This window comes from Monodon monoceros, unplaced genomic scaffold (assembly GCF_005190385.1).
Source record: "Monodon monoceros isolate NGI ecotype Baffin Bay Population unplaced genomic scaffold, NGI_Narwhal_1 Super_Scaffold_20, whole genome shotgun sequence".
NCBI classification, from domain to species: Eukaryota; Metazoa; Chordata; class Mammalia; order Artiodactyla; family Monodontidae; genus Monodon; species Monodon monoceros.
In genome coordinates, this window is record NW_021703777.1 from 29224479 (window position 1) to 29237974 (window position 13496).

General features: G+C 38.0%; 1 protein-coding gene across 6 annotated transcripts in view; it reads right to left on the minus strand.

Annotated features, from left to right (window-relative positions):
• LRBA (LPS responsive beige-like anchor protein) overlaps nucleotides 1-13496 on the minus strand; it is a 747970-nt gene that overhangs the window by 45093 nt on the left and 689381 nt on the right. For all 6 annotated transcript variants that reach the window (XM_029235039.1, XM_029235041.1, XM_029235037.1 and 3 more), the window contains one exon: nucleotides 3588-3677. In XM_029235039.1, coding sequence (XP_029090872.1) covers nucleotides 3588-3677 — 90 coding nt within the window. The remainder of the gene's footprint in view (nucleotides 1-3587; nucleotides 3678-13496) is intronic.

Below are 13496 nucleotides of genomic sequence, written 5' to 3' on the forward strand. Positions count from 1 at the left end.
CACGTATTTATTCAGAACTGCTAATAAAAAATTAAATACATTTGCATTTTTATTATCAGTGCTTTTTAAAAAAAGTTATTAAGAGTACTTAGAAAAACATATTGCACTAAGAATTCCTATTTGCACTCTTTGCATAAAGGTGTAAATAAAGGCAACTAATAAGCTACCCAGACACCCTTCTAAGCAAGTGGCTAAAAGCCAATCAATATTATGAGTTAATCCTCCCTGGATGCTCATTCAATTAAAGGTGTCAGTAATGCCTCATCTGATGTGGCCTCAATTAAATCCAACTATCTGATGGTGTGAAAACACAGGGGGATACAGCAACAGCAGCAAAACCAGACAAATAGGCAGCCTTCGTGTGCCTGCTAATTACTACACCTGGTGTATATTATGGCGCATGCACTTAACGCAGCACGAGGTGGCTTTAATTTCTGCTACATTCGTGTGTGTGTGTGTGTGCGTGTGCGTGTGTGTGTGTGTGCGTGTGCGTGTGTGTGTGTGCGTGTGCGTGTGTGTGTGTGTGCGTGTGCTGCAGTGATGGTTGATGGGGGAACTCATCTGAATGGTAGTAAAAAACAATTAATAACATTTGGGTCTTTGATTTTTAAAACCTCTGATATCAATAAGTAACCTTTGCTATACAAAGAGCCTCTTACACAGTTTTAAGGAATTCTGTGAAATTGGGTAAAAATGAGAAACAATCAGCCAACCACAAAATATCCTATAAGCTAGCTTTGATGAAGTTCTGGGAAAAGGAAACGAATGTCATTTCAAAACACCAAGCCTTACTTTTCAACTGCGTAGGTTTTTTAAAAAAATAATATTTACTAAAGTCAATTTATAAAACTCTGAGAAAGTCAGACTAAAACATACATCATGAAGTCTCACTGAAAGGAAGTTGATACATATTTCTGAGCTTAACAGCTCATGTTGTAAATACAATTAGGCTCAAACTGAATAATTCCAATGTTTATGCCCTTAAAAAAACACAGGAAAATCTCTAACGTATAGGAAGAATGTCTTGTTTACATAGTGCCTCTAGTGGCCATCTCTTAGCCACATGGCAAGGACAAGCCCTTTTCCATAGAAAGCCGCAGACACCATATCCAGAACCGTCCCCTGCATCCTTCCAACAAGCTGTTTCTCCGGCTGTTCCTGTGCATTTCATCCTGACTAGGGCTCCCCGTGCAGGCAAGTAGCAGGAAACTCTTGGGAGCAACATCACATCCTTGGCTAGTGAGTATGGAATAAGGAACACTAGAAATAAGAAAAAGCCCAGCCCAGCATACTGGGCTAGTCTAGAGTCACAGTAACAGCTGTGGATGAGCGGGACAACTGGTCAAATAGGGGGAAGAGAAAAAACCCTCATCCAATCCTGGGTGCCTCTGCGAACCCAGTATGAGGTAGTAGTAGGAAATTACTAGCCAGATTTCATTCGGTGTTCCCAGATTAAGTATGCACTCGCTGACAACTCTGGTTTCTTTCTAACACACCTTTCTTTCCCACCCGCATATGTATAAGAGGAAAAACACAATTTGCACAGGTCTGAAAAGAGGTTCAGGTATTCGATTCAGAGGACGAGGATAATGGGAGACATGACCTCCCATCCTCAAATAAGCATGTGCCTTCCCAGCCTTGCCACCCTCGGAACAGTAAAGCTGACCTGCCTCAGTGAACCAGTCATCCTTTTGCCATGGAGAGAGGCTTGGCAGTAGGAACTCCCTCTTGGTCCCAGTGACCAAGGCTGTGCCGTGACCCAGGTAGAAAGTCAATGGAGCAGTGGAGGTGCTTCTATTAGCCAGCACCGCAGCAGCCTGCATCTCATTGACAAGCTATTACTAAAACTAATTCCAAACCCCACACATAAATCATTCTTACTATTTTTATGGCATTATCTTCCATTGTTCTTGCCAAATGTTCATTTTTCGTGTAGTCTTTTCACTAAAGCTACCCTTTATGTTCTTTTAAATATGATTTCACCTGCTTAAAAACACTGAGGGGAAAAGGTTATGCAAACAATTTTTTAAATGCTTGTAGTTTATAATAATGGTCAATTCATATAGGGAAAGAAGGGGGAAAAAGACTTGGAAGAAGAAAGAAGATGACAAAGAGGGCAAAAGGGGAAAAGACACAGAGAAGAAGGAAATATGAAAAGAGAAAGGAAGGAAGAGAAAGAGGGTCAGAGGCAGAGAGGACCACATCTGTATCCCTGGCCCTCTTGGCATCTAACAAAAAATTCTACCATTCTAAGCCACAACATGGAATCAGAATCCATTTTCAATTATTCAGGGACTTCCCTGGTGGCACAGTGGTTAAGAATCTGCCTGTCAATGCAGGCGACATGGGTTCGAGCCCTGGTCCGGGAAGATCCCACATGCCGCGAAGCAAGTAAGCCCATGAGCCACAACTACTGAGCCCGTGTGCCACAACTACTGAAGCCCACATGCCTAGAGCTGATGCTCCGCAACAAGAGAAGCCACAAAGAGCCGATGCAGCCAAAAATAAATAAATGAATAAATTTTTTAAAAAATTATTCATTACATTTATGGAAACAGACATTATATCCCCTACTCTTAATTGAAAACAGTAATGAGCAACCTGTTTTATTGAGGGACAATTCAAGAAAAAATACAATGCCTATTGCCTGTAGTTTCAAAATATGATTTTTGTTATGCCATTCAGTATTTGTTCCTATGCTGAATTTTCTTTATCATTAAAGTATTTCCCCCTGAAATTTCGGGAACCATAGAAGAGGAACAGCCACGTATTTTACAGCTCTAGTCTACTTCCCTACTCCTGATTCTGGGCTGGCCTCTGACTGACTTGCTTTTGACCAATAGAATGCAGCATAAACAGTGTTATGCACGTTCAAAAGCAAGCTTCAAGAAGTCATGCCAAAGCGTTCTCCTGGAACACGGCTCCCACCATGGGAGTGGCCTGGGCAAACTTCCTTGATGATGAAAGACCACGTGGAAAGAGCGGTCTGGCGTCTCAGCACCTGCCCCAGCAGTCTGTGAGGGAGCCAAGGTGAAAGACAAGAAATGCCCATCTGTCCCTCAGAATCACAGGAAATATAAATCACTGTTTTATGCACTAAGCTTTGATGTATAGTATATCATCATCGTCATCATCATTTTTTCCTCCAAAGTCCCTGACTCTCAATAACATTTCCTACATATTAGGATTACTTCCCAAATTGAAACTCCCAAACTGAAAAACATATTGGGATGTAAAGAATAAACACAATAGGAAAATGAATCTAGACACTCATAGGATCAAACCAGAAAAGTTATCCATGTCTGGAGATTCTGTCCTAGAGTGAGGGTACGAGACAATTATGGACCTTTTAATTCTGCAACACAGAGCACAACCTGATGAAATACCAGAGCATTGGAGCAACGTCTGCTTCCCGAAGACTGCAGAACAGGCAGTATTTGCTGGCTGTTAGCAAGTTCACAAACAGTGCATAAGAAGAACGGGCCCAGATGTGGTGGAGAATCTCAAGCACAATGAAAAACGGTTATGAATGTCAAGCAGGGTCTCAAATAGAGGCAAGAAATGAGGAGAGTGCAGGCAGTACTTACCGCTTGCATGGCAGAACCTCTGGGAGGATGGGGCTCTATGAGGAGCTGAGAAGGCGTCTGCCCAAAACTTCGGATTTGAGCTTCAACAGCCTGAAAAAGGCACGGGCAAGTTTGAGGGTTAAGAGGTGCTAATTACAGGCAAAAGAACCACAACTGTCACCTGAAAATGTCATTCCATACTTCTGGCTTGTTTCATGTTGGAAATCAACCTTGTATTTTCACAGTGGGGCTAAGCACCTGGTAGGGCATTTAGGGTGAGGTCATTCTTCACTACCGTGGAAGCTGTTCCTACAAAACCCTGCAAAACTTTCTCATCTTGCTCGGTGATAGGAAACAGAAACCAGCTATTACAATCAGAAATTGTCCTTTTTGGCTTCATCTCTTTCTTGCATTTTTTCCCTTGCTTGCATCATCCCTGATGACTACAGCTAATTTTTTACAGGTATAGAGAAAACCTACTGCTGCTTTGCTTCTAGGCCCCATCTCACCCTGGGAAGTAGAAAAAAGAAACCCAGCACCTGTGAAAATCACTTGATGCTATTACTTTTGAAGAGCATTATTGTTGACAGTCTCTTTGAACCTAAGTGGCTAAACAACAAAGTAAAAGCCATATGTTGTATCCAAGCATGAGAGGGTTAAACCGGGGACTGACCAAACACGAGAAACACGTGTGTGCGCCCTTTTTGAAAGATGTGTGCCCTCTGTCGTGCGCTTCCGACCATGGCTCTTCCTGTCCACCCAGCAGAGATGCTCACTTCCCAACCTCATCAAGGAAAACTGTTAAATTCCAGATGCGGTCACTGTCTGTAACGATTTTGTTTGTTTACCTGTTTATGCCTGTCTCCTCCCACTAAAATACAAGATCCATGAGAGCGAGGACCTTACTTATCTTCTTCACTCTTAGATCCCTAAATTGGGTGAATGAATAAATACTATAGTATGTGTGAGGGGATAGAAGGAAGCAAAGATACATAAAGATGATCTCAACACCCCACACAGTCAGTATTCTTAACTTCTGGGCTAAAAGGATGAAGAAAACCTCTTTGTAAGGTAATATATGTTCATCATGCTATTTTTTAATCCTTAAGAAAATGAGTATTCAATTATTATATGCTCTACAGGACTGTAGGCAATTAATAAATCATAAACAGGGAAATATAATCATTATCCAGTATTAATTTCCTTTTTTTATTTGATAAGGATACCATTAGTAGTCCTTTACAATGACCTTTGAAGAAACAATGACAGCAATTCATTCATTTATGCATTCAATCATAATCGTCAACCATGTATACAGCAGTATTAGGTGTCAATGTTTCTGCCCTTGAAGAAAGTATTCCTAATACAGAAAGCAGGGCATGTGCTTGGATGCTTGAATAACAGTTTGATGCAGTCAGTCCAATAAATTCAAGGAATGCACTATGACTTGCTTAGGCAGAAAAGACTGGAAAGCAGCTCTGTGAAAGCTGAGTGTTACGGTGGAAGCAGCACAGGATTTGAAGTCACACAGACCATGTGCAAATCCTGACTGCACAGCACTTATAAGCTGTGTGACCTAGGGCAAGTCATTCAACCTAAGTTTCAACTTTCTTCCTGTAAAATGTGGATAATAGTACCAACCTCATAGTGTCACATTAATGAATAAATGATATATATGTAAAACACACAGCAAAGTGCTTATTAGTACAGATTAGTCCCTCAAAATGCAGTCAACAAATACTCATTGAGGGGCTTCCCTGGTGGTGCAGTGGTTAAGAATCCACCTGTCAATGCTGGGGACAGGGGTTTGAGCCCTGGCCTAGAAAGATCCCACATGCCGCGGAGCAACTAAGCCCGTGCGCCACAACTACTGAAGCCCACCTGCCACAACTACTGAAGCCCACACATCTGGAGCCTGTGCTCCACAAGAAGAGTAGCCCCCACTCCATGCAACTAGAGAAAGCCCGCGCACAGCAACGAAGACTCAAAGCAGCAAGATAAATAAATAAATTCATATAGAAAAAATACTCATTGAGGGCTGCTAACAACGCCAATAACAAATATTTATTTAGTACTTATTATTGCCAGGAACTTTTCTAAGTGATTTCACTATCTTATATCATTTAGTCTTTAAATTGTATGATGTGAGTACTTCACTGTATCCATTTTATAGATAAGGAAAATAATGCACCAAGAACTTAAGTATCTTGTCCAAAGTCACATGGTAATTAAATGGCAAACTCAAAACTTGCACCCCAGCAGCTTGATTCTAGAGCTCATATGCTCAACCATTAAGCTACTCTTTCTCCTTATCTGTTGCCAGGGACTAGGCCAGGGCCTAGGGATAAGATTGAGCACACAAAAAACATGAGCTTACAATCTAATGACTGAATTAATAAAGTACCTCTAATATCAACATCATAATCATCATTACAGTGAACAAAGTATGTGCACACACAACTAGAGCAGCACGGCTAGGCAAGGGCTGGCTCTATATAGTAGGAGATAAGGCTGGTCTCAGACTTCAGAAACCAGAAAAGAAGCCAACAGGAAGTAAGGAGTAGAGATTAGGATCATTTCAGATCAGCACGTAAAACATCTTTTGATGGGGTAAAATCAATTTATGATCAACATCAAGGACAGTCTTGAGGAAAAAAATATCACAAAAGGGCAACTTGAAGCCTGAGGTAGTCACAAAGAAGGACGTGCTCTTTTATGATATATGGATTTATGACTTGCTTTATGAATGTGAACCTTACGTCTCTTTTAAAAACAGTTAGCAAGGCCAGTGCCCTTTCCTTCGACTGCTGCTACCTTCGGTAGTCCCCGTCCAATAGCCCACATGCATTTCCCCCCATTAAAAAGAAGGGGAGCAGGCAACAGACTGCTTCCACACTGGGCCTATGGAGTCAGATGGTTCAGAGTGCTAATCTTGACTTCACCATTTATCTGCTGCATGACTTTGAACAAGTAGCTTAATCTGTTTCCCCATTGATAAAATAAAGATAATAATAATAATGCCTAGCTCATAGAATTGTTTGGAAAATTAAATAATAAACTGCTTAGCATAATACCAAACACATAAAAGGCACTAAATAAAATGCTGTATTATTGTTGGGTTTGGGGCTCAGCACGATCCCCATTTAACACAGCTAAAATAGAGAAGGGAGAAATGCTTCAGGAGTTTACAATGACCATGATGATGATGAATACATTATTGAAAAAAACTGAAATCTGGCTCAGGATTTCAAAGTATACTGCAGGGCTAAGTGCCCAGAGACAGGGAGATCTCCTTGGAGGTTCAGAGAGCAGTCTAAAACATAAGGAACTGTATACCTCAGTCCTTATGGAAGCTGTGCTATTTGCAAGAAAGGGATAAATATGCAAACCATGATCCAAGGCAAAATCACCAGGTCTTAGAGACTGATGACTTTGAGCAATGAAGAAAAGAGAAAAGACAACACGAATTCTTTTCTTTTGAACTTGCATATTTTAGAGTAGTAAAGCAATAAACAGAAATACAAGTTTCTCTGAGGGAGAACTAGTGATAGCTGTCGAGCCAGGCTGAGATGTCCAGTGCTCAAAAGAAAGCCCCGGGACTCGCTCTGGGATCAAACATCAGAGGTATTGATTTGGGTGTCATTCATGCAAGAGAAATTCAAGTCAATGGTTTTTGACCTTGCCCTCTCACTGTGTTTATGTGTGTATCCTGCAGAATTGAGCTCAAACTCTCCTTTATATAATATTGCCCTGATCAAATGTCTTCAATTAACCGCCGGTACTTAAAAGACAAAGGCCTACTCCTTGATATGAGGCACTGAGAAGAACGCTATATAATTTCTATGGTATCCTTGACAAAAAATAAATAACTTCATTCGAATCACATGAAAATATCAGAAAGACAAATTAGGGGACATTCAACAAAATATCTGACCACTTTTCACAAATATCAAGACCATTAAAGAGAAGCAAAGACTGAGTCACTGTTACATATTGAAGGAAACCAAGAAAGTATCAACTAAATACAACGTGGAATTCTGCATAAGATCATTAGACAGAAAAAGAATCGTTAAAGAATGTGATGACATTTCACAAGGTCTGTAGTTTAGTTAATTATATTGAACCAATGTTATTTTTATGGTCTTGATCATTTTAACTAAGGTTATGTAAGGTGCTGATCTTAGGGGAGCCTGGGAAGAAATGTACACAGGAAATTTTTCTACTACGTTTGCAACTTGTCTGTGTCTAAAATTATTCTAAATAAAAAATTTAAAAAGAAAAAAAAAGATAAAGACCTACCGCTAGGCAATATAAGTCTTCCTACCTCTCTTTTATTCCCTCACCCTATGCCGTGTACTGTCAAGCTGATTTTCTTCCACAAATGTAACCAGCCATTTCTGCCTTACGTTTTCTCTCTTGCCGCTGACTCTCCTAGATTAGTCCCCCTCGTCTTCAGTTTTCTAAGTCATACCTCTCTCTAGAAAACCCTGCTTGAGCTCTACCTTGTTGGTGTAACACTTCCCAAATCTTACAGCCTATTCATGCTGCTGATTACATACTTGACTCAGGCTTCCTTGTAATGTTATTTAGCTCTTATGAGATTACTGGTCTGTCTCAGCAACTATACTATAGGGTCAGAATATCATACTTTAGTAGTGTGCAGCAGGGAGAACAGTACCTTGTACATAGTATTCACACAACAAAAAAGTTTACTGAGTACCTTTTATACAGCAAGGCCGCCCAGACCCTTGTGCCTCATCTAGGGTTATACTGGGACAAAAAACAAGCACAGTTCTTGATGAGGCAAAATGGGGGTGAGGAGGAGAATGGGGGAGTGATAAGTGAAGGCTGATAGCTGCTGTTACAAAGAACTCAAAAGAGTCTTTCTTAGAAAGTTCTGAAGGATGTCACTAAAGGCAGTAATTCTCACTTTCAGCCCCCTACACACCTGAGGGATATGACAACATTCCAGTGTCTCACTGTAGCAGTGATTCTTTTTTTTTTTTTCGGTACGCAGGCCTCTCACTGCTGTGGCCTCTCCCGTTGTGGAGCACAGGCTCTGGACGCGCAGGCTCAGCGGCCACGGCTCACAGGCCCAGCCGCTCTGCGGCATTTGGGATCTTCCCGGACCGGGGCACGAACCCGTGTCCCCTGCATCGGCAGGCGGACTCTCAACCACTGCGCCACCAGGGAAGCCCTGTAGCAGTGACTCTTAAGGGCTAAGTGAGAAATCCTGGGGGAATATGTGTGATTTGCAAAAGCCCCTCAAGTAATTGTTTATTACTCTCTTCACTTTTCCCTTCAGCTCTTTGTATACAGCAATAGAAAATTCAGAGGCATAAGGGAGGTTCACAGGAAACATACAGGTATAACATTCAGGAAGGTGATTAGGTAAAAGCGTAGCTTAATGAACTCTACCAAATGCCTAAACTGTTTTTAATGAACTCTCCTTCACCAAGAGAGTTTTGGTCCCAGGTGATATATTTTTAGAATTTGTTTATTATGTTAAATTTTTATTATGGAATAGGATAATGGATCCCTATGTACCCATTAGTCAATTTCAATAATTATTTACACATTTGGCCTTAGGTTATTTTAAGGTGGTGGTTCAGCATAGGCAATGTGCTAGAAAGATTTATTGGAAAATAGGAGAGTGTGCCTGCCTTTAAGCAGTTTATTTTTTCAGGTCTACTGCAAAACTACACTGAGAACAAAAATATCAAAAAATGACCCCAAATTATAAACATTAGCCAGCAGCCTTCATCTTTGTTCAGAAGGGTTAAACACACCTGGACTTGAAAGGAGATGTTCAACCCTAAAGCTGTAAATGTGATTATGTGACTTCTCTAGTTAAAATCCTTCCATCCAAATTCCTTATCACGGTGTGGCCCTGTAGCATGGGGTTAAGTATGCAGACACTGCAATCAGACCGCCTCAGTTCAAATATTAGCTTTATCACATATTAGCTGAGTGACTCCGGCAAGTTATGCCTTAGTTTCCCCATCTACAAATGGTAATAATGACAGTGGGTCTTCACTGGGTTGTTGTGAAGATTAAATGAGATAATATAAAACACTTGGGACAGTTCTTGACAGGTCAGTGTTTGATGTTATTATTACAGCATATACATAAAAGACAACATGGTGTCTGGCTGAGGTTAAGAAAGCATTTAATAAATGTTACTAACCACTTATAATTAAGATTAATAATAGTAATCTAGCTCCTGCCTATGTTTTCAGTCTCAAGCCCTGACACTGTCCCTCTCACACTCTATAATGTGCGATGTAATGTGTCAAACTGCTTCCGTATTTGTTTTCCGATTTTTTCTATTCCCTTTCTCTGTGCCGTTGTCTCCTCCTCATTCTATAAGACTCAGCTCAGCATCTCTGTACTCTGAGAAATCTGTTTCTAGATCTCAGCCAGACTGTTGCTGCCCTGCCCTGTTGCTTTGGAGCAATGCACACAGACCCTTACTACCTACTTAACTAAAATTCTAATTACTGATCTAATTTCTATCTTATCAATTAGACTATAAGTCTTCCTGGGACCAGAGACTTCTAAGTGTTTCTGTGACTCTGGGGGCCTGACACACAGTAGGTGCTCAATCAATATTTACTTAATGAATGGTTATCCAAGTCAGCATAATTCAGCAGGTATGAAGCTAAGAGATACACTCCTAACACTATTATAGAGCAGCCCAGCACTGAAAAAACATTCTGTTAAACATTTCTACTACTTTGCTGTACAGCAAGAAACTAACACAACATTGTAAAGCAACTATATTCCAATAAAAATTTTAAAAATTTTCTACTAAAAAGCTTACTTCATCCTTATTCATCAATTCCCAATTATTTCTGTAAATAGCCTGTTACTACTTTCTATAATAAACCTGAATTCAGCAGGCAGCATTCCAGATGTTGAAATACATAGTAATAAAAAAAGACTATGCAAATACTTCAAGACATTCCAGTAAAACCACATATTTATGTTTTATAAACAGCATCTCAAATATTACCTAGAGAATTTATTAATGGATTTCCAAATGGAAATATTATGAAAAGATTTTCAGCAAGTTGTGCATTCTATTGTTTTCTGTGCCAACCATTGCATACTTGCATGATTTTATGGCTATATAGAGAGAAAGGGACATTACATATAGAGAGAATATAGATACACACACTAGACAAAATGAAAGAATGAAAGAAGAGAGAGAAAAGTAAAGGAAAGTAGACTGGCTTAGTGACAATGTAGGGCCTTCAATTTAACAGTGACTATTTTAGTCTCTCTGAAGTGGTCTTTTTAATCTAACAGAGGAAACAAGTTAACTCAGTACAACACTTAGTAACCAATAAAGCTGTAAAACTTTATTTTAAGATGGGTTTGGGGGAGGAATAACTTAAACATATGGAGGCAATTAAGGTAAACACATATGTACTCTGCTTTTTTGTAAGCACACAACTCTGAAATTGCATTTTATCCCCTATATATTTACATCTAAAAGCACTATAAAATTGGGATAGGGAAACTGAAAAAATCATTTATTAAGAAATAACATGCCATTTATTAGTATATTAAAAATTTCTGACATTACCAAAATTAAGTACTAGAAGGCTATCTTAAGATTCTAGAGTAACCCCTTACCGAAAGATATTTACAAATCCAAATAAGACTTCATATTTTGGATTTCAGAATTAATTCACTTTTCAATGTTTAAAAAGAGTCACAATTAGGGCATTTAGTGATTTCTCCTGTGTTATGTATCATATTATCACTTGTGCCTATTTTTCCCCCTTGCCCTTCACACATTTGAATTAAGTTGGAGAAAAACTTGCTGGATATTTGACCAGTTTCCACTGTTTACTGACCAACTTTCTAGTTAACCAGCCTCAGTGCCCTCTGAAGCCACTGTTAAAATCCAGATTTGGTATTAGCAAATTAAAAAAGCATACTAATTATTATATATGTTAGTATTCAATTCCTAAAGGCCAAAAATCCTGATAATATTAACTACTAAGGCCAAAAGAAAACCCATAACAACTAGATGCACTTGATTAAAAATGGATGAAGAATCTAAAAGAGAAAATTATCTTTATAATATAAATGGTCTTGTTTGCATAATACCTCTAGCTGCTTTAAAAAAGGAAAAAGGTAAAGCATCATTTAGAAACATTGGGAAACCAGGCTCGCTCTTAACATAAGAAATTAAATACAGAGTTACTTTTTAGTAGTCAGAACAAAAAATGAACAAAATTTAAAAAAAAATAGCATAATGAACCTAAAAGAAATCTTTTAAGATTGAAATATAAATATTCATAGTGCCCTGGAAATAAAAAATATATAGGAATCAAGCTTTGTAAAGCATAATGTAAAAGATAAGTAGCCTATCAAGAAACAAGTGTCATGGATATACTACCAGCATATGGAATTTTAAAAAGTCAATCAGATTTTACATTCAAAATAAACACCAGATGATATTTAACCAACAAATTATGCAAAATAATCCACACAAAAGATGTATATAGTGAAGAAATAAGTTAATTGAACAGAAGTAATTCTATGTAAATTTGGACTTGAAAGACTTAAACTTTTTTTTTAATTTTGAGAAATTAGATATAGAGAAAAACAAAAATTTAGTTAAAAGTCAAATTTTTATGTTTTCTGATAAAGATTGAGCTATTGATTCCACTTCTACAAATTTTCATAAAAGTGGAGTCAGATGAATGAGAAAAGATTAAGATACAAAGATGGTTATTATAGCACTTTATAATAGTAAAAATTAGGGGAAAAAACTAATGAAATTATACTCATGGAATACTATGCAGTCATTAAAATGAGTGAGTTGAACTGAATATATGTGACATGGAAACTAGTCTATAGTATATTGATTAAAAACAATTCCAAATCATCAAAGAATATAGTTTATTATCTCATTTAAATAAAAAAATTAAAAATAAAATAAAATTATATAAACACACACTAACATGTGTAATGTGAGTACATGTACATGCATACATAAATACACACATGTAAAATCTGGAAAGGTACATAAACTTATCAGCTATTATCTCTGGTGGGGGGTAGATGAAAAGATTGGCAGAATAAAAATTAATACCTTCTTCACTTTTATACTATTTGATATCTTAGACAAAGCATGTATTACTTTTTAAATAGAGTAATAAAAAATTTCCATTTTGAAAAAAATCTAAAACTAAAAAACATAAAAATCTAAAGAAAAATCTGACAATATGAAATATAGCTTTATGAGATTTAATTTTTCCATTAACATAGTAACCAGAATTACTTCTTAACCACCTAGGGACAATTCTAACTGATAAACTGGTCAAACACTATGAAATCAACAGACCTTGCTACAAAGTTAATTTTGTTATTTTGAGCTTATTTCCTAAATTATTTCTATCTGATTTCAAGGAGCCATTAGTTTTAGCAATATTTCACCATCATTTATCGCTAACTAAATATTTAGAAAGGTATATACACTTTGCAAGTAAACAATGTTTTACTTACATTAGGTATTTGGAAGCATATACATATCATGATGGCATACAGTACATAAAGAGCAAAGAGAAAGAGCAGCTAGCTAAATAAAGTAAACCTCTAAAAAAAAAGAATGCAGTGATAAGAAACCAGGGTAGAGGGGAAATTAGGAAAAGGACTATTTTTACTTATATTTTTACTCAATAATATTATGGAAGTTACCACGGTGAAACATAATGTAATTATAAATTGTGAAAATATGCATAGATTTCCTATTAGTGCTTTTAACCGAACCCATATATTCCAGGCACATTACCCTGAGGCCCAGCCCAGCCCAGCTCAGCCTCACTACAATCTCCACTTCTTGTAGCTGTCCATCCACTGCAGCATAATCCCAGCTGCCAATCTGAAAGAAACCAGCTAGTCAGAGCAGAC